This window comes from Salvia hispanica, chromosome 3 (genome assembly GCF_029641045.1).
Source record: "Salvia hispanica isolate PSC_SH4W2 chromosome 3, Shi_PSC_v1, whole genome shotgun sequence".
In the NCBI taxonomy this organism is placed as follows: domain Eukaryota; kingdom Viridiplantae; phylum Streptophyta; class Magnoliopsida; order Lamiales; family Lamiaceae; genus Salvia; species Salvia hispanica.
In genome coordinates this window covers 40685529-40712959 of record NC_142694.1, presented here as the reverse complement: position 1 = coordinate 40712959, position 27431 = coordinate 40685529, and the positions used below count along the sequence as shown (strand labels likewise).

Genomic DNA, 27431 nt, shown 5'->3' with positions numbered 1-27431 from the left:
AGGATTTGAAAAGATTGGATTTTTGGTGGTAAATAGATTGAAACCAAATAATCGCAGATTGGATTTTCATCCATGAACGCACATGGCCTCTCTCTCTGGAGCTGCATGCTGACAAATTCCAACAATTTTTTTACTCCACTTTTGATTTTCGAAGATGACTAATTATGAATTATGATGTCTATTTTTAGAGGAAGCTATTTTCCCAATCAATTAAAATACAAGTATGGTTAATTATACTAATATTTTTGTTATTTTATACTCCCTCCATCCAAAATCAAACATTATCCTATTTATGTACGCATATAGAGGAAAAAGTAAAAAATATGAGAAATAAACATTTTAATTTTAGAAATAAGACTAATTTTTTTGTATATTCTAAAATGGCCAAATAAGACTATTTTTCGTGAACGGAGGAAGTATGAAAGTGAAGTGTAAAATGTGTGATGGCAAAATCAATACTCCATATTTTTTTAAATCTATTTATTAATTTCGTTTCTCAATTGGATATTTCATTCCCTCCATAATAAATAGGAGTATATACATTTATAATTTGCATTTTCGTATAGAATAATTTCGTTTCTCAATTGAATTTCATTCTCTCCTACTAATAAATAAACACATTTATAATTTGCATTTTCGAATATTAGTGGCTGTCGATTATACAATTTATACTCATTGCAAAGCAAGATAATGCTTAATTTTTAAAATATCAATGTTTTAAAAAATTGAAATCTAGTAGTAGGAGTATTATCTAAGTACATATTTTTCCCAACAAAAGACAAACATCTTTTTTACCCCTATTAATTAACGGTTGGTTTTAACACTACATTCATCCGATATAATATTCAAAAAGTAAATTTAAATAGTGATTTATTCATTTGAAAACATTGTTTACCCCTATTAATTACCCAATTTTACTATTTTGAGTAAAGATTTTGCAATTTCAAATATTTTGATTAATTTTTATCTCTAAAAATATATGTTGAATATGGATGTGGGAATTGTAATTAAAATGAATTAGATGTTATACCATAACTGAAGTCACCTTCATATTTTTTTAATTAACAGTTAATGTTTATTAAATTGGTGAATATCAATGAACTATAATGGGTTCAATACAAATTAATTAAGTAAACAGTGTCTTAATCAAAAGCAGTAGTGTTTATTTACTTATTTGGTTATTAGTAATGCAACTTTTTTGAAAAGTTTATAACATAATGGCAAAGGTTTGTTGATTATTGAAAAAGCTCAAAACAATCATGGTTCAAATAATTAAACCTAAACAGTACGTGTCGACCAAATTAATACACAGACATATATATTCTCTTTTTTATAGGAATACTTTAATATGGGGAAGACTATGAAAGAAAGATTGGTGCAGAAATGATGAGGTAAACAAGTGTCCATGAAGGCGACATTTTATATAGATTTTTTAACTTTTAAAGATTATAAAAATAGTCACAGACTCAGTGATGACTCTGCTGTTTTGTCTTTAAATTTAAATGGATTTCTACTTTTTCAAAACTTCCCTTTCCAATAATTACTTTTTGCTTTATTTGATTCCACCGGTTTAATTAAACACTATATAATGAGAAAATTAACAAAATGAATGAAAGGACTAATAGTACATACGCCAAATATATCCAAATTACAGCTAAAAAGAAAACATATCATATTTATGGGAAATTATTGAAAAATAGTATACCTGGTGGAATTAATAAAAATGTGCACAACTAGATCTGTGTCTCTTGGTTGCAAATTTATTACTTCTACTATATTTTTCCATCATTAGTTCTGATGAATAATATGACTAGCGGTAGTACTTTAAGCTACTCGTTAATTTAATTGATAGGTTTACATATTTTTTATTTAGTTTATCTCATTAGATAGTAAATAAAATGCAAACTCATATATTATACAAAATTCAAACTATGATCTAGACTGTTAAAAAATGTCAATATATGACAAAATAGTAGCAACAAAAAATTTCAACACAGTGTCAACGGTTGATATTGTGTTGACATTTTCTGTTGCTACTATTTAGTCATATGTTGATATTTTTTAACGGTCTAGATCATAGTTTGAAGTTTCAATATTTAGAGTTTGCATTTGATTACATTCCTTATCCCGTTAGCCCATATATTTTTGTATCATGTAAATAGCTAGATTTTAATATAAAAAAAATTACGGTTTTTTTTTTCAATAGATAATTAACGAAAATTCACTTTTATCAACAACCTTTTTTCGGTGAAAATTAAGATAAAATATTATCACATCAATATTCCATAATAACCCCATCATAAAATAGAATAAAAGAAAGGGAAAATGGGCAATCCGATTTTTTTTCCATCCTATCCCAATAAATTTATTCACCCAAAAAAATAAATAAAATTTTAATAAACGCACCGCTAGTCAAATAGTAGGAATAATTCGAGTATTTTTAATTATGTCCGATAATAAAATTGCCATTTCCAGAAAAAGAAACAACAATTGTGGAAGACAATAGGCAAACACAGGCTGTTGAATGAAAACGAAAGAAGTGAGGTGGGCCCCAGCATTCATGTGGTGCATGTAGGCGAATAGTAGACAAGCGCGTATGGTCGACGTTTATTTTTTATCGCAATTAATATAGTAAGGCCATGCAAATATTAATTTAGGCCACATGACATTTGTCTCCTTATCATTTAACAAGTACTCACTCCGTACGGCCCTAATCACACTATTACACGCAGTTGATCATTCCTATTCGACACAAAATTTATGTAAAATAAAGTATAAATAAAAATAATAATTTTCATTTTAAAAAATGCTTAGATTTGAATAGAACATTTTTTTTTAAAAAAATACTCTTTATTTAGTTAAATTGAGACCTAGCGAATTGCAAGCATATAAGATTATTCATTAAAGAGATCGTACAACTGTACATGTTTGACTTGAGTCGGGGCAATGTGGACAAGGCCAGAGGGGGACGTGTTGGGCAAGGGGTGGACGATGGTGGCAACGGTGTAAGAGGCGGCAGCAGTGAGAACAGAGAAGGATTAGGGGAGAAGAGGGGTGTCATGAGGAGGAAAACATGTGGATGCTCGCGCCATGAGTTGCACGTATGTGAGACTTTGTTTTCGTTAAAAAAAATTTATGCGATTAAAATTTAATTTTTTATAACTGACTAAAAATAGAAATAAATGTACGAGTAAAAGTTATTCCTAGTTGCTACAATGTGGTCATAATAAAATTTGATTGTTGATTAAAATTTTAAGAAAAAAAATCAGTTTAAAATAGGATGGATTGGATTATATTTTGAACAGATTATGCCTCCATATTAGAGCATCTCCAATGGTTGGCTAGCGACCGGCTAGCCGATTCGTCGCGCTGGCCGATCGGCTAGCCGAACCATTGGAGTCGGCCAGCGCTAAATCGGCCAAAATATCGGCGTCCGCTGGCCGATCGACCGGCGCTAGCCGATGCGCTGGCCGCCATTGTGGCGTGCCGATCGGCCAGCGCCGATTTTCAATTTTTTTTATTTTTTATTTTTTAAAAAACCTATATAAACGCGATTTTCTCTCTCTCTAAATTTCTGTACAAGAGCAACATCTAACGATGGACAACAACAACTAAACCCAATACAAAATTAAGAACTAAAACAGAAACATGTCATACCGTCGGGCCAGCGAGACCCTCGTTCGGCTAGCGGCAAACTATAACAGATTCAAGGCATACTAACATTTTTTAATGTATTTTTTTAATAAATTAGTGAGGAGTAGAGTGGGGCGGTGGCTCGTGTGTGGAAGCCTGGATTTTTTTTTATTATGTAATTTTTTTTATTTTTAGTTAATGTACTTTTTTTATTTAAATAAAATTAACGAATTTTTCCCGTATATATGTCGTAAATTTAATTCCGTAAATGTAGTATTTTTTGAATTATTTTTTTTACGGCTGGCCTATGGCTGACCTAAATCTGATGTGGCAGGTGGATTTTTAGTGTTGCTGACGTGGCAGGGGAGAAAACTGCTGGCTGATTTATGGCCGATTTCTGGCCGAAGTACCATTGGAGATGCTCTTTAACACATTTTTCCCCATTGATTAGGTGGATTTCTTAGTCACACAGTAATTCTATTTTGTGGTTAACTAAACGAATGGATGTTAGGAGTATTAAATACGCTACAAATAAACAAGAATAGAGAAATATGAGAGGGAATGTAGCGATTGATGTCAAGCCATAACTAATTTAGTAACATGTGAAGGAGGAGTTCTTTTCCTAAAGTAAGTTTTGGTCATAGGTGTATATACTTTTTGGACTTAATAGTGAATGTTAGGGTACCATAAGACGCAAGCTTTGTTTGTCTAACTAGAGTATAGGAAACTTATAAGTACTTTTTAATCCTTATATACGGGTATAGGTACTATACGGTAGTGATAATGGTTTCCAAGATAAAATAATACAAGATACAATTTAGGAATGAGTTGTGAAATTATTTTAGTCATAGGGGATTAGCTATAACTAATTATCTTATGATTATCCATCTAAGATTGAGTTGAGTGTTGAATATCATGAACCAAACACACTACAAATTTAATCTCAGATATAATCTTGCAAACCGAACACCTCCATATATATTATACAAACTTCAAACTCTTCAATACAGTATCAACACAGTGTCAACACAATGGCAACATATTGTAAACTTTCAAGATTTCGATGTTAACACAGTGCCAACTATTAGTTGGCACTGTATTAACATTTTTTATTGTTATTTTGTTATTTGTTAATGTATCCTCACAGTATAAATTATAGTTTAAAGGTTATACAATATTTAAAATTTGAATTTCATTACGTCCTTCATTATATAAATATTTTCTTATTTCTCTTTCGAATCCAATTTCCTACTACTACTTTCTTTCTAAAATTTCAGCAATTTCACGGTCATCAATTTCTGACAAATTGATCTTTATCAGCATCAGATTAGTGGTCTGACTTCACAGTTCGACTGTTCCAAGAATAGAACTAAAAAAATTATACTATGACATGAGAATATGAGATAGTTTTCATTATCTACGTGTGTTCATAATTAATCATACAATCATTAACACATGGTAATAAAAATATAAATATATTTCATCAAATAAAATATTTATCGGCTGAATAACATGGGTCCATTATTTGAGAGATATATTGCCAATTTAATTGCATAAATAATCCATCAACTCTTAACGACTTGCAGTTGTTCTCATGTGCATTTATGTTTGGGGCCCACTAATCGGTGATCCATCTTGGGTTTCGAATTTTATTCAATCAAGAAAATAGAAAGAATAATAAATATGCAAAAATATTTATATAATAAAATATTTAAATATGTAACAAAAAATCAATACAAATATGAGAAGGGAGTTTTGTCAAAAAAATCATAAAGTTCAGATAAATTTGTCTCGTAGAAACTTTAATAATAAGAGGTCGAAAAAATCATAAAACTTGGATATTCAACTATTTAACAGTACAAAAGTATATTTAACATATATTGAAGATGTTTTTCAATCACAAACGAGGGAATAAACATGTTATTTAACTTATTTAACTACTATTATATGTTTCACTTAAAATTTTTGACATGAGATTATTGCGAATGAAATCAATTTTTAAATTTATAGACTGACTTTTAAATTATGGGACGAACTAAGATTAAACCCAATTTTATAATTTCTAATTATTTGCTGAAAATCATGAATGAGATGATTTCAGCTTTTCCAATCATTTTTGTTGATATCAATAGTAGTCATTTTATTTTGTGGACCATGTCAAATCATCATGTTTTTTGTAAAAAATAGAGAAGTGTTTATTTTTCATTGCCACTTATATTTCAATAATCAACAGTAGTTAATTTATTTTGTGGACCATGTCAAATCATCATGTTTTTTGTAAAAAAATAGAGAAGTGGTTATTTTTCATTGCCACTTATATTTCAATAATCAATAGTAGTTAATTTATTTTGTGGACCATGCCGATCAATAATACGTCTGATTTTATCAACTTATTAATACCATGTGTGTCTATTTTTAAACTTAGTGAATTAACTTAAATGGTACTCTACTACTACTACAAGACATTGAACTAATAATTTCACTAGTGATTATAAAGATCGACAAATCGGACAATTTAAAACATACTTATGAAAATCTAACAAATCTCACATTACTATTTTTACAATTCCACCTTTACAATTAAAGTTAGTTGATTGATAATTTGACATTCACCGTTGCTGATGTGACCATATATATGTTCATAAATTAGAGAATCTTGAAGTAGGGCCAAATATAATTTACATAACTCGATTTAGACTAGAAATTGCTAATTGAAAGTTTATTCATAAAATTAATAATCTGTTATATCAAGTGAAACTATAAACTTGACTCAAATTCGATTAAGATGTGTAGAATATCTACACATGAAAAATCAGAAAATATTTAAAGCTCGTATATTTACAGATAAATATCCATAAGTTGATAACACACTACTCCTAATGAGGTCCTAACTCCTAACCAGTTTATTAGCTTCCAAAAATAAAAATCATGATCTTAAAATCAAAATTCGATTTTAAAAAAAAGGCCTTATTATATTTTGTTATTTTAACCTACATCGAATTATAGTACTAATATTTAGTTTCAGAATAAATACTACTCTGGTTAATAAAATGGAATTTACATGTACCTTTTTTGTCTATTTTGTTTATAAACTTAAAAACATAAGACTTATAAAAAAAATTGAAGAGCTAATAAATATAATAAGCAAAAGCCCAAGAATATACATTACAAATTTTGTATAGGCCCATAGAGGTCGTACCCGACCCAAGATATTGTTAGGGTAATCCAAGCCGTTGGATTCAAGTCAAAAAGAGAAGATCCAACGGCTTAAAAAACGAGAGATCTCAAAAAAAATGGATTAAATTCTCTGACCTTTCGAAATTTAGTATTAAATTTATTGACCTTTTGGAATATGGCATCGAGGCATGCGAATTTTTCAGAACAAGGAATTTTCCTTTTTTTCTCTTTTTTCTCTTATTAGTTTTATCATAATATTATAATTTGACTGAACTAGCCATGTAAAATGACTAAACAGCTTTGTCGCCCACCATCGTCGCCTGAAATTAAGCTATTTCCCTCCAATCCCCAAATATTGTAACTGGGTATTAATATTCTCTCCATAGCTAAGCATCGAAACTGAAATCAACTAGGAGTACTTTTCATCATCGAACAGTACATAAGTCCAACCTAATCCAGTGCCAAATATAGCTACATCAAAATCATAATCGAACTTCATTTACAGTACCAATCGGTCTTCTTCTTCACCCAATCATCGAGGGCTTCCTCGACAAATTTCATCTTGGCCTTGGCGGCATCGCATCCGAATTTCTTCGTCTCGACAGGATACAGCTCGTCTTAGTTCATCTTATTCATCGGGTCAATCATGCCCAGATCCACGACGCTGATGCTCGGGTCCTCGGACAGAGCGGCGTCGTCTTGGAGCTTGCTGCCCTTGAACGCCAGCCTTCCGCCCCACCGGCTCACCCTCTGTACGCACCTCAATTCTGGCGTTTAAACTTCATTCCGTCTGAGAATCAAGCGGATCCCCTACTCCACAATTCCTAATCCACTCCTACTCCACCTTTATAGAACTATTTTTAATAAATAAATCATTAACAGTTTTATTCTCTCTAATTATGCAAATTAAAGATACACTATTTTTAAAAGGAAAAAGTAGTTAAGAATTAATCTAAGTATAAGTTTTGATTTAAATTGATTAATTGAATTCATCTAATAATAAATAAAATAAAAGAATATTGATAGTATATAATGGAATTTGCATAAAATAATGGGTTTTTGGCTTTTTAAATCAAAATCTTTCCCCGAATTTCGGTTTTTCCGATGAACTATGATATTTGTTTTTAAAATCACGAACTTTCATTTCGTTAGGATTTTCCCCTGGCGGGTCAACGGCGAAATCCGGGTTGTCTACGTGTCAATTTTAATCCTATTTGTCATTAACGGTCAGGTCGCCCACTGCTAGGACATCCGCAGCCGGCACGCCCAAAACAAGGACGCCCAAAAGAAACCTCCTCACCTACCTGAGATAGAACGAAGACACCTGATTTCGAAGTGAGCGGATGAACGAAGATGCCGGAATTCAATTTTAGGGTTTAATTGGCTGGCTGAATTCGATTTTAGGTGAGTTGGGTAATGTTTAAATGTGATTGAGTCGTAACACGGCGTCGTTTTAGGGTCCTATATCTGTCGTCCATGTCATTTTTTCGACAACTTCTCTACCAGAAATGTGTTATTTGGGTCGGGTTGGGAAAATCCTAACGAAATGAAAGTTCGTGGTTTTAAAAACAAATCTCATAGTTCATGGGAAAAATCGGAATTCGGGGAAAGGTTTTGGTTTAAAAAGCCAAAAACCCTAAACTAAATATCAAAGAATTAAGAATATATAGTATAAAATGACATGTTGTTGGGCCTGGGCCTGGGCCTGGGCCGGGCTTTGAGTGGGTCTGGCCCTAGGCCGGTTTTGGGTTTGTAAAAAGCCCAATCGGAGCCCACTTCACATGCTAAGTCCAGCCCAAGCCCGCTCCATTTCACTGGTGGGCTGGGGTTGGGCCGGCCCAGCCCGTTTGACATATCTATATGCTCTGTTGCAGAATTGGGTTCAAATTTGACATAGCTACATTTGTAATTCAAAAATATTATAAAGAAAAAAAAAGAGAAAATCTCTTATTTTGGAAAATTAGCATGCTTAGATGCCATATTCCGAAGGGTCGGCCAAATCTCTCCTTTAAAAACAACACATTGTAACGAAGAAAACTCCCGACGCACTCTCCTCTCTTCTCTCTTCACTCTCCGCCGCGGATGGAAGCAGCAGCCATGGCCAACACAGTGCGGGTCGCCACTGCTCAGATGACCTCCGTCAACGACCTCTCCGCCAACTTCGCCATCTGCTCTCGTCTGGTGAAAGAAGCAGCCACCGCCGGCGCGAAGCTGCTCTGTTTCCCGGAGAATTTCTCCTACGTCGGCTCTAAATCCGGCGACATCCTCCCGATCTCCGAGCCAATCGACGGTCCGATCATGGATAAATACCGCTCTCTAGCTAGGGATTCACGCATCTGGCTCTCGCTCGGCGGATTTCAGGAAAGAGGATCGGACGATTCGCATCTGCGCAATCGACGACGCCGGCAACATCAGGAGCAAATACAGTAAAATTCATCTCTTCGACTTCGATGTTCCCGGCGGCAGCAGTTACACCGAAGCCGGAGAAGAAATGGTCGCCGTCGATAGTCCGTTCGGCCGGTTAGGATTGAGTATTTGCTACGATCTGCGATTTCCGGAGATCTATCAGCAGCTGAGATTCAACCGCGGCGCGGAGGTGCTGCTGGTGCCGGCGGCGTTCACTAAACACAGTGCTATGTGATTGCGGCGGCGCAGGCGGGGAACAACAGCGCTGACAAGGAGACTTACGGTGGAGGTATGATTATTGATCCGTGGGGTAAAGTTAGTGGGCGGTTGCCTGATCGGCTGTCGACTGGAATTGCGGTTGCGGATATTGATTTTGCGGCGATTGATTCGATTAGGAAGAAGATGCCGATCGATCAGCACCGGAAGCCGAGTGAGTTCTGGAGATCGTTGGAGAAAAAGCAGCTCTGCTGATTTCGGCGGGTTCATGTAGAGTATTTCTCATTTTGCTGTATTTGTATTTATAATTTGCATGAATTTATGATGCTGCTGAACATGAACTTTTGAGTATCTCTCTCCTTTTTTTCATATTGCTGTATTTGTAATTGTATTAATAATTTGCTTGAATTTATGATGCTGTGAACATTGTGATAAGTTGATACAGTAGCATTCTTCCTCATATTCTTATGCTTAACTATATACTCCCTCCGTCTCGTAATAGATATCACATTTTTCTTTTTAGTTTATCCTACAAAAGATGTCACATTTTCTCTTTTAAAAAAAGTTTCATCTCACATCAATTATAAAATTATATTTTCTCTACCACTTAATCCACAAAATACCATCTCCTAAAATCTCGTGTCATCTTTCAAGTGTAACATCTATTATGAGACGGATGGAGTAGTATATATATCATCAAAACAATATGGATGAAAACGGATAGAAACACATTGGTAGCAAAGGATGTACTCCTCCGTCCGCCATTAGGAGTTTCCATTTTTTGGTGGCACAGAAATGTTAAGTAAAGTGGGTGGAAAAAAAAATTAGTGGAATAGGGACCCACTTATATATATTAGTTTTAAATGAAATGTGAGTGAAATGAGTTAGTGGAAGGTGAGACCCTATTACCATTTATGGTAAAAATGAACCGAGACTCTTATTCGCGGATGGACTAAAATGGCAAAACGAAACTCCTATTCAAGGACGGAGGGAGTAGCTCTTTAGTTAGAGACCGTTGCCGTTTAGTTTGGTTGATATGATAGATTGATTGAACTATAATATTGCCTATGGAAGGATAAGATGGTCAAGCAAGCTCAAAATTAATAGATTCATCCAAGTAAATAGTGGATTAGAGATTATTTTATCAATCCTATCGTATCACTAATTGTTGGAATAAAGGTTGAGAAATGATTCAATTGGGTTGGCAGTTAATTCGGTTATGAAGAAGCTCAAGATTCAGTTAGAGAGTTGGTTGTTCTCTCAATCTGATTGGTGGAGCATTGGTGGAGCTTCTGTGCATATAAGGACTTAATCCAGCTCATTTTCGGGATTTATTATTCAGCCATTCAACATTCTGAGTAGAAGTCGATCTTCTTCTACATTCAATACAACATACGAATCTTCTCTCTTCTCTACAACTTCTTGATCGAGAGTTTCTAAGGAGTGATGCAGAGATGGTGTTGAGTTCTTGAGTGTGTGTTGTAACTCGTTTCTGAGAGTGTATTCGAGTGTGTGTGTTGTACACGATTAATCAATAAAGCTATTCCCTTCTCTCCCGTGGACGTAGGCCTACAAGGCTGAACCACGTAATTCTCCTGTGTTCTTTCTTAGTTTCTTGGTGTTTCGATTGTTCTTGAGGGTTCTTCACCGAAGTAATTCTTGTTCAGATTGAATCTTGTTCACTGATTCACAAATTGGCGCCGTCTGTGGGAATCGATTCGTTGAAAGAAGGATTGGGCGTTTTGAGATTGAAGTCTCTGTTTCTTGAAAGATAACCCCAGTGGTTGCACATCTTCTATTCGACGAAATGTCTACAGCCAAGTTTGATATTGAAAAGTTCACAGGTAACAATGATTTTGGGCTATGGAGGCTCAAGATGAAGGCTGTGATGATGCAGCAAGGTTTATGGGGAGTTTTGAAGGGTGAAGCAACTGAAGAAGATGAGAAAGCTGGCATCAAGAAGCAGGATCTTCAAGATAAGGCATATTCCACTCTGATCCTCAGCCTAAGCGATCGAGTATTGAGAGAGGTTTCAAAGGAAGAAACCGCAGCTGCTGTGTGGAAAAAGCTTGAGTCATTGTACATGACTAAGTCCCTCACCAACAGACTTCTCTTGAAGCAGAAGCTGTTCACATTTAAGTTCTCCGAATCAAGAAGTATTGGGGAGCAGCTTGAAGAATTCGCTAAGTGTGTGGATGATCTTGAAAACATTGAGGAAGAAATCAAAGATGAGGACAAAGCTCTTATGCTCCTCAACTCTCTGCCTAAAAGTTTTGAGCAGTTCAAAGATGCCATTCTTCTTGGCAGGGATTCTAAAGTCACTTATGAAGAAGTACATTCTGCTCTAAAGATGAAGGAGTTTCAGAAGGCAACCACAAAAACTATTGATCCCGCTGCAGAAAGTCTCAATGTGAAGGAAGACTCAATGAAATCTGGGAAGAAAAAATCCCAGAAGAAGCAGAAGCCATGGAAAGAAAAGAGAGAAGAGGAAAAGGAGACAAGGTCATGTCACTACTACAAGAAACCTGGGCATCTAAAGAAAAACTGTTATGCATTCAAGAAGAAACAGCAGGAGCAGTTGACTGCGTCAAATACAGCAGATGTCGTAGAGGAGGTTCAATGTGCAGAGGCCTTGAATATTGCTGATGTAAATATCAGGAATGTGTGGATTATGGACAGTGGATGTAGTTTCCACATCTGCCATCACATTGAGTGGTTTGAGAATTTACTCTTTCTAGGATGGTGCGGTTAGCTCTCTCAGCTACTCCGTTCTGTTGGGGGTTATTTGGCACCGTTCTATGCCTTTTAATCCCTTTGAGTTTGCAAAAGCTATCAAACTCATGTGAAAGAAATGGGGCCCCTCACCAGTTGCAACTATTGGTGGATGCAGGTATTTCTTGACATTCATTGATGATTTCTCTAGAAAAATATGGATTTATATCATGAAAGAGAAGTCAGACACTTTTGATAAATTTAGAGAATGGTGCACTGAGGTAGAGGTAGAAAAGAAAATGCCATTGAAGTGTCTTAGAACGGACAATGGGTTGGAGTTTCTTTCACATGAGTTTGATAGCTTTTGCAAACTCAAAGAGATTAAAAGGCATAGAACGGTGCCAAATAACCCCCAACAGAACGGAGTAGCTGAGAGAGCTAACCGCACCATCCTAGAAAGAGTAAGATGCATGCTCTCTGGTTCGGGAATGCAAAAAAAGTTTTGGGGAGAAGCTGCTGCAACTGCTGTGCATCTGCTGAATAAATGTCCATCCTCAGCCATTAATATGGATACTCCAGATTTGAGATGGTATGGATCTCATGGAGATTATGCAAGATTGAAGCCTTTCGGATGCAAGGCTTATTCTCATGTTAGAAGAAGTAAGCTGGAAGCAAGGGCAATCAAGTGTGCAATGCTCGGGTATCAGAAAGGTGTGAAAGGGTATAGGTTATGGTCTATGGAGCCTGGTAACAATAAAGTCATCGTCAGTCGGGATGTGACGTTCAGGGAGCTAGAGATGCCCTATATTGAGCACAATAAACAGAATGAAGCAAGCAAGGATAACACTTCAGTGGAGGTGGAGCTGCTTGAGAAGGAGAGCTCAGATTCTGAGGTGGATTCTGAAGTGAATGAAGATCCTCAGATAATATCAAATGATGAAGTGAGTCAAGAAGTTGATGATTTGAGAAACTATCAGCTTGCCAGAGACAGGCAAAGAAGAGTGATAACTACTCCATCCAGATACAACAACTCCAGCTTGGTCTATTATGCTCTTTGTGTGGCAGAAGGGATAGAATGTTCAGAGCCATTGAACTACAAGGAAGCATTGAGAAGCAATGAGAGAAGCAGATGGATTAAGGCAATGAAGGAAGAAATGGAGTCACTAATCAAGAATAAAACATGGGTTCTAGTGACAAGAACAAAACTTCAGAAATTGATTGGATGCAAATGGATTTTCAAGAGAAAGGTTGAAGCTACTCTTGGAAACAAAGTCAGATATAAGGCCCGGCTTGTTGCGAAGGGATACACACAGAAAGAAGGGATTGACTATAATGAGGTCTTCTCTCCGGTGGTCAAACACAGTTCTATTCGAATTCTAATGGCAGTGGTATGTCTAAATGATTGGGAATTGCAGCAAATGGACGTGAAAACAGCATTTCTACATGGAGAACTGGAAGAGAGTATCTATATGGAGCAGCCAGAGGGTTTCATCGAGCCCGGAAATGAAGACAAAGTTTGTCTCTTGAAAAGAAGCCTATACGGTTTGAAGTAAAGTAGCCGGCAGTGGAACAAGCAATTCGATGAGCATATGTTGAGCATTGGATTTGATAGGTCCAAATATGATAGCTGTGTCTATATGAAAAGGAAGAATGGAAAAACAGTAGCATATCTTCTTCTTTACGTAGATGACATGCTCATTGCAGGCTCGGATAAATCAGAAATTGAGCAGATAAAAGGAGACTTGAGTGGCAGGTTTGAAATGAAAGATTTGGGTGATGCTAAAAGGATATTGGGGATGGATATCATAAGAGATAGAAGGAGGGGAACATTGTGGCTAACACAACAAGACTACATCAGCAAAGTCTTGAAGAAGTTCCGGATGACTGAGTCAAGATTAGTCACAACTCCACTTGGGCAGCATTTCAAACTAAGCTCAGAGCAGAAGCCCAAAACTAAAGAGGAAAGAAAAGAAATGAGCAACCTACCTTTTGCCAGCATTGTAGGAAGTGTGATGTACACTATGGTGTGTACGAGGCCCGACATAGCTCATGCTATAAGCTGTGTGAGCAGGTACATGTCAGATCCCGGGAAGACTCATTGGCAGGCATTAAAATGGATTTTGAGATATCTTAAGGGATCTGAGAATGTTGGGATATTGTATTAAAGAGGATATGATTTAACCAAGGATGCAGCCTTGGGTTTCTGTGACTCGGATTTTGCCACCAACTATGACAATAGGAAGTCACAGACAGGATACATCTTCACTTTGTATGGTTCTGCCATCTCTTGGAAATCTGGTCTACAATCTGTAGTAGCGCTATCGACAACAGAGGCCGAGTACATTGCACTTGCTGAGGCTGTAAAAGAAAGTTTTTGGGTTAAGGGAATTCTCAGAGATTTTGGGATTTGTCAAAAGGCTGTCACTGTGCATTGTGATAGCAGCAGCGCGATCAGTCTAACTAAGCATCAAGTGTTCCACGAAAGGAGCAAGCACATAGATGTAAGGTTGCATTTTGTTAGAGATGAGGTGAACAAAGGGGAAGTCAAGATTCAGAAAGTGGGAACAGAGGACAACCCTACAGATATGCTCACAAAGGTGCTGCCTGTGTCCAAGTATGCACACTGCTTGGATCTGGTGGCTGTGGTTCAGAGATAAGACAGTAAGGTGGAGTCAAAAGGGGAATAGAAGATTGATCATTGTCCAACCTAGGTGGAGATTTGTTGGAATAAAGGTTGAGAAATGATTCAATTGGGTTGGCAGTTAATTCGGTTATGAAGAAGCTCAAGATTCAGTTAGAGAGTTGGTTGTTCTCTCAATCTGATTGGTGGAGCTTCTGTGCATATAAGGACTTAATCCAGCTCATTTTCGGGATTTATTATTCAGCCATTCAACATTCTGAGTAGAAGTCGATCTTCTTCTACATTCAATACAACATACGAATCTTCTCTCTTCTCTACAACTTCTTGATCGAGAGTTTCTAAGGAGTGATGCAGAGATGGTGTTGAGTTCTTGAGTGTGTGTTGTAACTCGTTTCTGAGAGTGTATTCGAGTGTGTGTGTTGTACACGATTAATCAATAAAGCTATTCCCTTCTCTCCCGTGGACGTAGGCCTACAAGGCTGAACCACGTAATTCTCCTGTGTTCTTTCTTAGTTTCTTGGTGTTTCGATTGTTCTTGAGGGTTCTTCACCGAAGTAATTCTTGTTCAGATTGAATCTTGTTCACTGATTCACACTAATGATACTTCCTTTGTCCCACTGTAGGAGTATCGGTCGATCATTTTTGGGTGTCATACTTTAGGTGTCATGATTAAAATATTCCATAAATGGTAATAGACCTTATATTAATCCACTAATATTTTTCCACTCATATTTTATTATAAAACTAATATATAAATGTAGGACTCACATTCCATTATCTTTTTTCACAAACTTTTCTTTACATTTCTTAAAACCTGTGTCGAACTCAAATGAAACTCTTAAAGTAGAACAAATGGAGTATTTATTTCATATTTCCCTCGTTCATGTCATCGTTTGCAATGGGCAATCTATTGTTTGGGCAAGGGGTGGTTGCAAAGGTGTAAAAGGCGGCGACAGTGAGAATAGAGAAGGATTAGGGAGAAAAGGGGTTCAAAGGAGGGTCTAGGGTGTCATGAGGAAATCATGTGGATGCTCGCGCCACGAGTTGCATATATGTGAGCTTTGTTTTTATTGAAAAATCTATTTATGCAATTAAAATTAATTATGTATAATCTACTAAAAGTAGAAATAAATGTACGAATAAAAGTTATTGCTACAATGTGTTCATAATAAAATTTGATTGATGTTGATAAAAATTTAAGAAAAAAATCAGTTTAAAATAGGATGGAATGGATTGGATTGGATTGGATTTTAATTTGAACAGATTATACCTCCCATATTAACACATTTTTTCCCTATTGATAAAGTGGATTTCTTAGTCACACAATATTTCTATTTTGTGGTTAACTAAATGAATGTTTGTTAGGTGAAGTATTAATTACGCTGTAAATAAAAAAGAATAGAGAAATATGAGAGGGAATGTAGCGATTGATGTCAAGCCATAACTAATATAGTAACATGTGAAGGAGCAGTTCTTTTCCTAAAGTAAGTTATGTTCATATATAACTTTTTGGACTTAATAATGTTTAGGGTACCATAAGATGTATGATTTGTTGGTCTAACTAGAGTCTCGGATTGACACAGAAAAAGTCATTTGTAATGATTCGAAAGAATTTATTTGCTTATTATTTTTATATATGTGTAGATATTAATAATTTAACTTATAAAAATATCCAAAACACCAATGGTGATGAGTAACATAAATATTTGATACTCCACATAACTCGTCCAATTTATTAACCAAACAAAGAAACTGAGAAATGTTTATATCTGATACATTTTGGCATTTAACTGACTTCTACTTTCTAAGTCTTATACATTAGTAATAACGTGCAAACTCTATGTATTGTATAAACTCCAAACTCTTCAATACAGTATCGAAGAATGTCAATACTGTGTAAAATTTCAAGATTTTGATGTTCACATTTTTTGTTGGTGTTATTTTATCATCTGTTGGTATTTTCTAGCAGTCCAAATAATTTGAAGTTTGTACAATGTTTTTATTTGCATTTGATTACATTCCTCCTTATAAATGTTTTCTTATTTCTCTTTCGAATCCATTTTCCTACTACTCCCACTAAATTTTTTTTTCTAAATTTTCAGCAATCTCATAAACCTTAATTTCTGACAATTTGATCTTATCAACATCAGATTAGTGGTATGACTTCACAGTTTGAATGTTCCAAGAATAGAATTAAAAAAATTATACATGGCATGAGAATATGAAATAGTTTTCATTATCTACGTGTGTTCATAATTAATCATTCAATCATTAACACATTGGTAATAAAAATATAAACATATTTCATCAAATAAAATACTTCATAGTTGATTAACATGGGTCCACTATTTGAGAGACAGAGTGCCTATTTAATTGCATAATCCATCAAACTCTAACTACTTACAGTTGTACTCACGTGCATTTATGTTTGAGGCCCAATTATATTTCTGTTTGGGGACAATTATATTTATGTTTTGGGCCCATTAATCGGTGATCCATCTTGGGTTTCGAATTTTATTCAATCAAGAAAATAGAAAGAATAATAAATATGTAAAATATCTATATAAAATAGTATTAAAATATGTAATAAAAAATCAATACAAAAATGAAAAGGGAGTTTGCCAAGAAAATCGTAAAGTTCAGACAAATTTAAATCTTATCTTATACTCACTTTGTCCCAAGTTACTTGAGTCGTATTCTATTTTGAATTGTTCCAAGTAATTTGAGTCATTTTTTTATTTGGTTAAAAACAAAACATCTAATCACACCTACTTTGTCCTTTCTTTTACTTTACTCTCTCTTCTATCTCTTACTTTATTCTCTGGTCTATTTTATTTTACTCATTAACACAACTTTTTCTTAAATTTTGTATTAAAAAAAACGTCTTCAATGACGGGGGATGGAGGAAATAGTAAATTCAATTTGAGGTCTAAAAAATCATAAAGTTTTAACTTATAAGGGTTGACGTTCACGTATGAGTTTTTGGTTGTCATATCATATACTACTAGTATTATATTTCACTTAAAATTTTCTATATGAGATAATTGCGAACAAATTTAATTTTTAAAATTATAGACTAATTTTTTAAATTATAGGATGAACTAAAATCAAGCCCAATTTTATGATTTTCTAATTATTTGCCAAATGAAAATATATGTATGGGATGATTGATCTTCTATTTTGATTTCAGCTTTTCCAATCATTTTTGTAGATATCAATAGTAGTCATTTTATTTTGTGGACCATGTCAATCATCGTGTTTTGTAAAAAATAGAGAAGTGGTTATTTTTCATTGCCACTTATAGTTCAATAATCAACTTTAGTTATTTTATTTTGTGGACCATGTCAATAATATGTCTGATTTTATCAACTTGGTGTGTCTGTGTATTTACATCAATACTACAGCACTCTACTACTACAAAACATTGAGCTAATAATTTCACCAGTGATTATAAAGATCGACAAATCGAACAATTTATAACATAGTTATGAAAATTTAACAAATCTCACATTACTATTTACACAATTCCACCTTTACAACTTTATAATTTTGTTAGACTGCTAGTAGACTTTAGTTAATTGATAATTTGAGAGTCACCATTGCTGATGTGACCATATATATATATATATGGTATATTTAGACTTTATGTCAGTGAAACTTTAAACTTCGACTCAAATTCGATTAAGATGGGTAGAAAATCAGAAAATATTAAAAGCTCGTATATTTATAGACAAATATCTTTAAGTTGAAAACGCACTATATGCTTTCTACCTTAGGTCATATAAAATCAAATGAGGTCCTAACCAGTTTATTAGCTTCCAAAAATATTACTCATGATCTTAAAATCAAAAATTAATTTACAAAAAAAGGACTTATTATATATTGTTATTTTAATCTACATCGAATTATAATATTTAGTTTCAGAATCACTACTATTTGGTTAATAAAATGGAAGTTATATGTACCTTTTTTTTCTGTTTAATATTTAATGTACTTTAAAGTTAATAAGCTTAAAAACATTAGATCTTATAAAAAAATTGATGAGCTAATAAATATAATAAGCAAAAGCCCAAGAAAATATTGTATGGGCCCATAAAGTCGTACCCGACCCGAGATATAATCCATGCCCCGCAACAAATCCAAGCCGTTGGATTCAAGTCAAACATAGAAGATCCAACGGCTTTAAAACTACACATTTTAACGAAGAAAGCTCTCAACGCACTCTTCTCTCTTCACTCTCACTCTCCGCCGCGGATGGAAGCAGCAGCCATGGCCAACACCGTGCGGGTCGCCACTGCTCAGATGACCTCCGTCAACGACCTCTCCGCCAACTTCGCCACCTGCTCTCGCCTGGTGAAGGAAGCGGTCACCGCCGGCGCGAAGCTACTCTGTTTCCCGGAGAATTTCTCCTACGTCGGCTCTAAATCCGGCGACAGCCTCACGATCTCCGAGCCAATTGACGGTCCGATCATGGATAATTATCGGTCACTAGCTAGGGATTCAAGCATCTGGCTCTCGCTCGGCGGATTTCAGGAAAAAGGATCGGACGATTCGCGTCTCCGCAACACGCACGTGATAATCGACGACGCCGGCAACATCAGGAGCAAGTACAGTAAGATGCATCTGTTCGACGTCGATGTGCCTGGCGGCGCGGTGTACAAGGAGAGCGGTTTTACCGAAGCCGGAGATGAAATCGTCGCCGTCGATAGTCCGTTTGGAAGGTTAGGGTTAACGGTTTGCTACGATTTGCGGTTTCCGGAGATCTATCAGCAGCTGAGATTCAATCGCGGCGCGGAGGTGCTGTTGGTGCCGGCGGCGTTCACTAAACCTACGGGGGAGGCGCATTGGGAGATTCTGCTCCGCGCGAGGGCGATTGAGACGCAGTGCTATGTGATTGCGGCGGCGCAGGCGGGGAACCACAGCGAGGAGAGAGAGAGTTACGGTGATAGTATGATTATTGATCCGTGGGGTAAAGTTATTGGGCGGTTGCCGGATCGGCTGTCGACTGGAATTGCGGTTGCGGATATTGATTTTGCGGCGATTGATTCGATTAGGAAGAAGATGCCGATCGATCAGCACCGGAAGCCGAGTGAGTTCTGGAGATCGGTGGAGGCGTCTCTGTGATGTGGAACGAACAGATCTGCTGATTTCGGCGTGTTCATGTAGAGTATCACTCACCTTTTTTTTCATGTTGCTGTATTTGTATTTATAATTTGCTTGAATTTATGATGCTCTTGAACATGAACATGAACATTATGATAAGTTGATACAGTAGCATTCTTCCTGATATTCACTTGTTAATATTGCTTATTCTTAACTATATATATTGTCAAAACAATATGGATGAAGATGATAAAAACACATTGGTAGCAAAGGATGTAGTGCTTTAGTTAGAGGCCGTTACTGGTTACTTTGGTTGATATGATAGATTGATTGAACGTATGATTGCCTATTTGAAGCATAAGATAAGATGGTAAAAGAAGCTCAAAATAATAAATCCATCAAAGTAAATAGTGGATTAGAGATCATTTTTATCAATCCATCATATCACCCTAAGGTGATATTTGTCTCATATTTCCCTCATTCATGTCATCATTTGCAATAGGCAATCAATGGTTTGGTGGATTGTGATTGGTATCTTGATGTCTCCACATCCGTTCTTGTGATCTAAACAAAATAAAGGAAATGAAGAAGTGTATTCAAACTTGATCTTGTGATATGATCCTTTGGAAAATGCATTATTGCTAGGTGGACTATCTCTCGATAGATAATCTCTTCAAACTTGATCTTGGTGATATGATCCTTGAAGAAATGCATTTTTCTAGGTGAACCATCTCTTGATGGATATTCTTGGAATCTACATCTAGGTCATCTTGAATATATTCGTGTTAAGAGGGACTCAACAAGTGTTGTAGATTTCTTTTTGTTGATTGATCTACACTCATTCATGTAGACATTCTTGTTTTGTTGATTCACCATGTCTCATGCATGCATACACATGCCATCTGTTGTGGTGAGTTATCCCTTTGAATCAAGAATGTTATTGTTTGCTGCAAGTCTAAAATTAGTTCATCACCAAGTCAACTAATTGCCTTGCTAACTAGTGTTGATTAATAGTTGTGGCCATTGCTCGAATAAGACCAGTTTAGTTGTTGAGTGTTTATCGCAACATTTACTTATCTGAACGTATTTTGCTGGTTGGAGTAAGATTTTTAAGGCTCTGTAGTCGCCAGTCGGTAGAAGTAGAGGCTAGACTCATAGAGGTTATCTCAATCCACGTTATATGAATACTGGAACTTCTTATCTCAGTTTGTCGATTCAACATGAAGTTATTTGGATCATAAGAAACTTATAATTTGAAAACAAGTAGTACATGAGTATTTAAGTTTTAACAGAGTCCTGTGCATTAGGGGAAAGAATTTGCCCTTTCCAGAAACAGGTAGGTATGAATATGCAGAAATCAAAATGAACTAGCCTACTCTAAGATTACTGTAATAAATCACTGCATAAATGAATCCTTCCAGCGTTTAACAGTTCAATTCACCGTGTTGGTGCTTAAGAGAGACAGAGATTGCAAAAATATACAACACAAACAAGGGTGCCTCCTTACCTTTAAAGCCTTATGAACAAAAGAATTAGTACTCACTATATCACATCATCCCCTAGAGTCCTATGCTCGTTGATGAAAATCATTTCCAACCAACGGTCCATTGCAGATCGAGAATTCAGAATCACAATGAGACTTGCCCTAAGATGCTCCTCCACTTTCTGAAGCCTCAAGTTTTCGAAAGATAAACCGGTTTCTTTCCAGCAAAGGGGGGATGTGGCAGAAATCGAAAATATACAAGAACTGAAAATGTTAAACCACAACCGTTTGACCTGTAAAACCATCTTGGAGATGCAGAGAGCCGTCTTTCATCAAGTTTAAGCTCAAGCTCTTGAACCTCTCTCTTGAATACTGTCGTGACGCCTTTCTCCAGTCTGTCCCCGTTTTCATCATTGCCACAAACTCGTCGTAGCTAATTCGCCCATCCTGCAAGAACCCAGTTTGCAATAGTGAGCACTTCAGTTATTGATGATAGGTATAGAAGAAGATGACGAGAATTTAGGGCCTTCAAACCTTGTCGGTATCAGCATCGCGCATGATGTCATTGAGGACATCAAGTTCGGGTTCACCTGAGTCGCCCACTAAAGCTTCTCGCAGCTCGTCTAGCTCTATGTACCCACTCTCATCTTTGTCGAAGAACGTAAATGCCTTGCGGAAATGCCCCTCGTTCTCCATCCTTTGTAGGTGGATTGTGACGGCCACAAACTCCCCATAGTCCAACACACCGTTCCCATCAACATCGGCCTGTTAAATTTAGAGATAATAGTTCTTGAGTTAGGACACTTGCAGTGAACGAAACACTCTTTAATGGTATCAAAATTGAAATTGGGTGACTTACCACATCCATCAGCAGCCTTATCTCAGGATCTGCAAGCTGAGAACCCACTTTCCTCATACCAGCTTTTAGTTCCTCGAACGTTATCTTCCCATCATTGTCAGTATCCATCAAGGCGAACATATCTCTGATTATTTCGACCTCTTCAACAGACAAATGTTCCGCGATTACCTACACAGTCGCATTAATCGTTACGACAGAGTGAAGTAACTATATTTCCTAAACTCTGCTGGGGAAGAACTTTGTGAAGCTCAAAGTCTACCAATACAGTCACATTAAGGCCAGATGCTTACTCTCAATGCTTTCTTCTTGAATCTATTCATGCCGGAAAATTGCTTGAGTCTTGCTCTCACAATATCTCCCAACGGTACGTTTGGAGCCTTTTTCGCATTTTGTATCCATGGATGATCTGCTCAGAAACAAAATGCTGCATAAATTCACATGTCTTGATTTTCAAGATTAGCAAACTAAATATGCTCGGATACTCTGTTTTTACCCGAACAAACATCTTTGCATCAAATCTGTTCTCGTATTACAAGAGTGTTATCGAAAAATGGATATGCATAAGTGACACTTTCCATGGATTGCTAGAAATTTAGGGCTACACTAGAACAGCTAGTTTATCAATCGAGGATCGAACATTATGTTCCGAACATTAATGAAACTCACCGAGAACCTGCTGGGCTGTCAAACGCTTTTCGATGTCTGGCTCCAGCATTTGCCTAACAAGGCTTTTTGCACTTTCAGAAACCTGTGGCCATGGCTCCCTCTTGAAATCAATCACTCCTCTCAAAATCGCAAGCGCCACACCTTGCTCGCTTTCTGCATTAACCAAGAAATAGAGCGAAATCTCATCAATTATCGTGTTTATTGCCTCTGAGATTCGAATCTAGACGACAAAGCTGAATATACCGGCCCAGAACGGAGGAACGCCACACAAGAGAATATACAAAATCACCCCAGCACTCCATATATCTACTTCGGGTCCGTAGTTTCGCTTCAACACCTCCGGCGCCATATAATATGGACTCCCCACAATTTCAGAAAACCTTTCACCTGTTTCCAGAAATGGTAAATATAGCAAAATTTAAGCTCAAACGGAAGGAAAAACACATAATTATATCAGAATTATCCCCAATTAGAGCTTAAATATCATGCATCTCATCTCCAAATTCTCGATTTGTATCAGAATAATCCTCAATTAGAGCCTAAATACTATGCATCTATCTCTAAATTCTCGGTTTGTATCAGAATAATCCTCAATTAGAGCTTAAATGTCATGCATCTTACCTCTAAATTCTCGATTTGTATCAGAAAATCCTCAATTAGAGCTTTAAATACCATGCATCTATCTCTAAATTCTCGATTTGTATCAGATGAATCCTCAGTTAGAGTTTAATTATAGTGCTTTTGCTTTCTGAATTTTCAGAAACAGAGGAAATCGGAAACGCACCAGGCTTGAAGAACACCGACAATCCGAAATCGATGACTTTGAGCGGCGAATTCTCCTTCTTATTCGCGAAGAGGAAATTCTCCGGCTTCAAATCGCGATGCATAACGCCGTTGTGGTGGCACATCCGGACGACCTCGGCGACGGTCCTCGCGACGGCGGCGGCGGCCCTCTCGCTGTAGTGGCCGCGCGCCACGATGCGGTCGAAGAGCTCCCCGCCCTCGCAGAGCTCCATGACTAGGTGCACGGCCTCGGCGTCCTCGTAGGCGGCGCGCATCCGCACGACGTTGGCGTGCTCGGGGAGGCTGGACATGATCTCGACCTCGCGGCGGACGTCCTCGACGTCGACGGCGGTGCGGAGCTTCCGCTTCGAGATCGACTTGCACGCGAGCGCCTCGCGCGTGTCGCGGTCGGTGCAGAGGTAGGTGATCCCGAACTCGCCGCGGCCGAGCTCGCGGCCGAGGACGTACTTGTCGGAGATGCGCGGCGAGCGCGGCGGGAGGTGCTTGAGCACGCGGATCGGGGCCGGGGAGCGGGCGTAGGGGTTGGGGGAGTGCTCGCCGTGGTGGTTTTTGCGGGGCTTTTTGGGGGTTTGGGGCTTTGAATTGGAGGGGTCGGATTCGGGAGGGCGGATGCAGGCGTTGCAATTCCCCATGGAAGGAGTGTTGTGAGGCGGCGGAATATGAACGGAGGGAGGAGGAGAGGCGGCGGCGGCGCCGTGAGCGGTGGAGACTGGAGAAGACGGAGGAAGGAGAAAAGGTGGTTTAGTTGGGAGAGAGATGAGAAAACGCGGGGTCAATTTTGGAGGAAAAGTTTTGGTTTTTGAAAAAGGAGTTTTTAATTTTTAAATATATTCTGTTGCTTTTTGCATATTGCATTTGTGACAAATCGAAAAAAATTGTGTTTCGATCTTTTGATTTCCATTAATTTATCAATAAAAAGAACCCCTATGTGTGCGTGATTTTCATTTGTAAAATGGTTAATATCCAAGAAAAATAATTTCCAGAGTTCAAGTCTTATTAACAAAAGTTCAGTTAACTATTCATTTCATCATATACCTAACGTATAATCACAATTCACAAATTAAGAGGCTTTTTTGGTTGAGAGATGAATAAAAAACAAATTGTTAGTCGGTGACATTAATGGTGATTTAACTCTTTTTGGTGGGGAAGTTGGAGCCGTGGAGTGAGGTTTGCGACAATTCATTTGATTTTTGTTTTAGAATTTTAACAATTACTTTCTCCGTCTGCGAAAAAGAGTCTCGGTTCACTTTTACCATAAATGGTAATAATATACAAGTGAGACTCATATTCAACTTAACTTTTTTTCACCCATTTTTCTTAATATATTTTAAAACTCGTGCCGCCAAAAAATGGGACTCCTAATGGCGGACGGAGGAAGCATTATTTAACTATCTCCGTCCCACATTAAGTGTCATATTTAGTGTGGGCACGGGTTTAAGAAATGTAAAGAAAAGTGTGTTGAATAAGTTAGTGGATTATGAGTCTCACTTATATATATATTAGTTTTATAATAAAAGGTGAGTATAATTGGTTGGTGGAATATGAAGTCCACTTACCATTTATGGTAAAAGTGAAATGTGACTCTTATTATGAAACATCCGCAATAAAGTGAAATGTGACTCTTATTATGAAACATCCGCAATAAAGCGAAATGTGACTCTTATTATGAAACACGCGAAATGGTAAAATGTGACATTATATTAATTCTAATAAATTAAGGATTAAAATTACTAACCGTTGTATTGAATGTTTAATTGATGAGTACGCAATTATCGACCAAGGAGTCAAAGTTAGTGTGTTATTTTCCACTTTGTGGAAAGGAATTGAACTGACAAGGATTCGAATTTTATAAAATCAAAGTTTGTTTCTTCAATTTGACTACGTTTACCAAGTCTTCGACAACCGTGGACTTTGAATAAACAATTTTCTTTACTACTAAGAAAATCAAGAGTGACGATTTTCACACATACATACATATATGGCTTACTTAAGGATAAATTATCGAAATTAATTATAGTAAAATTATGGGATGCCCCATAACTTTATAAAAATAGTCAAAATTTGAATTTGTTTGCCTTATCACATGATGCATTTTTTGGTGAACTATATTTAGTAGTATGATAGTCGGAAAAATTATTGATAGCAGTCATTGTTAGTAATTTTAACAATGTCGTACATGCATAAAACATATGAAGTTATTTGATTGAAAAACATTAAATATATATTCCATGTGAACAATCAAACTTTCTATCTTGTGACGATTGTGAACAAATTCAAAACCATAGTTTCTTTATATGCAACCTTGAGTTGTGGAATGGACTAGAAATTGACCAATTTTGTGATAATTTGCTACTATTTATTTAACTGTTCCATCTGAATTCAGACATATAATTTCAAGTTTTTTTTTTCTGAACTGATATTTAATGGCATAGGTGAACCAAATAATTGAACAATGTTAGGAGAATCTTAGCCGTAGAGTAGTGGTTAACATCTAATAAAGTTTTAAGTCAACATTTTGATAACCTATTTTATCTTTTATTAGTATGTTGTCCTTTTCGGTGAAATAAAACCGAAGGAAATCAAGTTTAAGTTAGTTGAAAGAAAATATTTTGTTCAAAAACAACAAATGGAAATCAAACTGCACTATCAGTTTTGGTGCAAGTGTTCCTATTTTTTGGTTTTGATGGTTTAATTAATAGACTTATTAGTAGTATCAAAAAATAAAATAGAGACGAAACAAAACTTTACAAAAAAAGCATAAGTGGTATTAAAGAAGCTTAATGAATGATAAATAATTATTAAAATTTAGAATTCAATGTTGAAACGAATCAAATGTGTTTATGAATATAAATATCTCTACCTTTTTTTTCTACTCTAGTGATCTTTCATGATTGAGAAATTTGCATGAGCAGTTGCAATCGGAATTAATGAAGAACAATCTTTTGCCATAATTTTCCTTCAAAGAGAGGCAATAGTAGTTTGATTATAAATGAAGTTAGTTGTAGCTTTTCTAGCTGGAAAATATGAGGCCCCTCCACATCTATATTATAATGTATTATTTACATCAATTTACGTAATTTCCATCCTATACAAGTATACAACATTTCTTTGGGGTAAAAGTTTTGTAGAAAATTTCGCGTAAAAATAAAAGGAGACAAGAGGAATGGCGACAATGATGAAGAAGGCGTACGTAAAAATTCATCAAGAGTGATTTAATAGTCGTAAATTAACTAGTGAACACCTTTCGTTCATTGAAAAAAATTGTTTTTACCTTTTAAAAATAATTTTCTACATTCATTTTGCTTATATTACGTGCCACTTAAAAAATCCGATAAAATAATTACACAATCCTTTCGTAGTCAAAAAATAAAGATACACACATTATATCTATTCAATAGAACTCATCCAACTTCAACCAAATATCATGGAATTATATGATTTTGGGTATAGAACATCTTTAATTATTGGTAAGTTACCTTATCATTTAAGGTGCATATAAATAAAAAAATATCAATAAGATAAAATAGGCTTAAATTAAAGTTTGAGGGACACAGGGCATAATGTTTGTTGTGACTTTCCCTTTCAAAAGATAAAAGTAGGCTACTTTCCACAGCTCATTTTGTAGCCAACTCATTAATTCATACAATTAAAGAAAAAAAAAAAGATAAAGATAGCATACTTTTTCCACACTTTTCATAATCCATTTATAGTTTGCTTTTACCTGGAATTGT

General features: G+C 36.1%; 2 protein-coding genes and 1 pseudogene across 2 annotated transcripts; 2 read left to right on the top strand and 1 right to left on the bottom strand.

Moving 5' to 3' along the window:
• The first annotated feature begins 8834 nt into the window (after positions 1 to 8834).
• LOC125209088 (deaminated glutathione amidase, chloroplastic/cytosolic pseudogene) lies at positions 8835 to 9872 on the top strand (annotated as a pseudogene).
• Positions 9873 to 19002: 9130 nt separating this feature from the next.
• Positions 19003 to 24547, top strand: LOC125209087 (Nitrilase/cyanide hydratase and apolipoprotein N-acyltransferase family protein). Its single transcript, XM_048108686.2, has 2 exons — positions 19003 to 19947; positions 23657 to 24547. Exon 1 carries the CDS (start codon positions 19040 to 19042, stop codon positions 19907 to 19909), a length of 870 nt encoding a protein of 289 aa, XP_047964643.1. The 5' UTR covers positions 19003 to 19039; the 3' UTR covers positions 19910 to 19947; positions 23657 to 24547.
• On the bottom strand, positions 21272 to 24332 carry LOC125213967 (calcium-dependent protein kinase 10-like). Its single transcript, XM_048114792.2, has 7 exons — positions 23681 to 24332; positions 23140 to 23283; positions 22897 to 23049; positions 22521 to 22636; positions 22231 to 22398; positions 21906 to 22136; positions 21272 to 21818 (listed from the first exon to the last, which is right to left on the bottom strand). Exons 1-7 carry the CDS (start codon positions 24330 to 24332, stop codon positions 21645 to 21647), a joined length of 1638 nt encoding a protein of 545 aa, XP_047970749.1. The 3' UTR covers positions 21272 to 21644.
• Positions 24548 to 27431: the final 2884 nt, after the last annotated feature.

Coding starts and splice junctions, on each gene's coding strand:
- LOC125213967 (XM_048114792.2), bottom strand. CDS start 24,332: ATGGGGAATTGCAACGCCTGCATCCGCCCTCCCGAATCCGACCCCTCC. Junction 23,284..23,680: donor GTCGGTGTTCTTCAAGCCTG/GTGCGTTTCCGA, acceptor TTCTGGAAACAG/GTGAAAGGTTTTCTGAAATT. Junction 22,137..22,230: donor TAAGGCTGCTGATGGATGTG/GTAAGTCACCCA, acceptor TAAATTTAACAG/GCCGATGTTGATGGGAACGG.
- LOC125209087 (XM_048108686.2), top strand. CDS start 19,040: ATGGAAGCAGCAGCCATGGCCAACACCGTGCGGGTCGCCACTGCTCAG.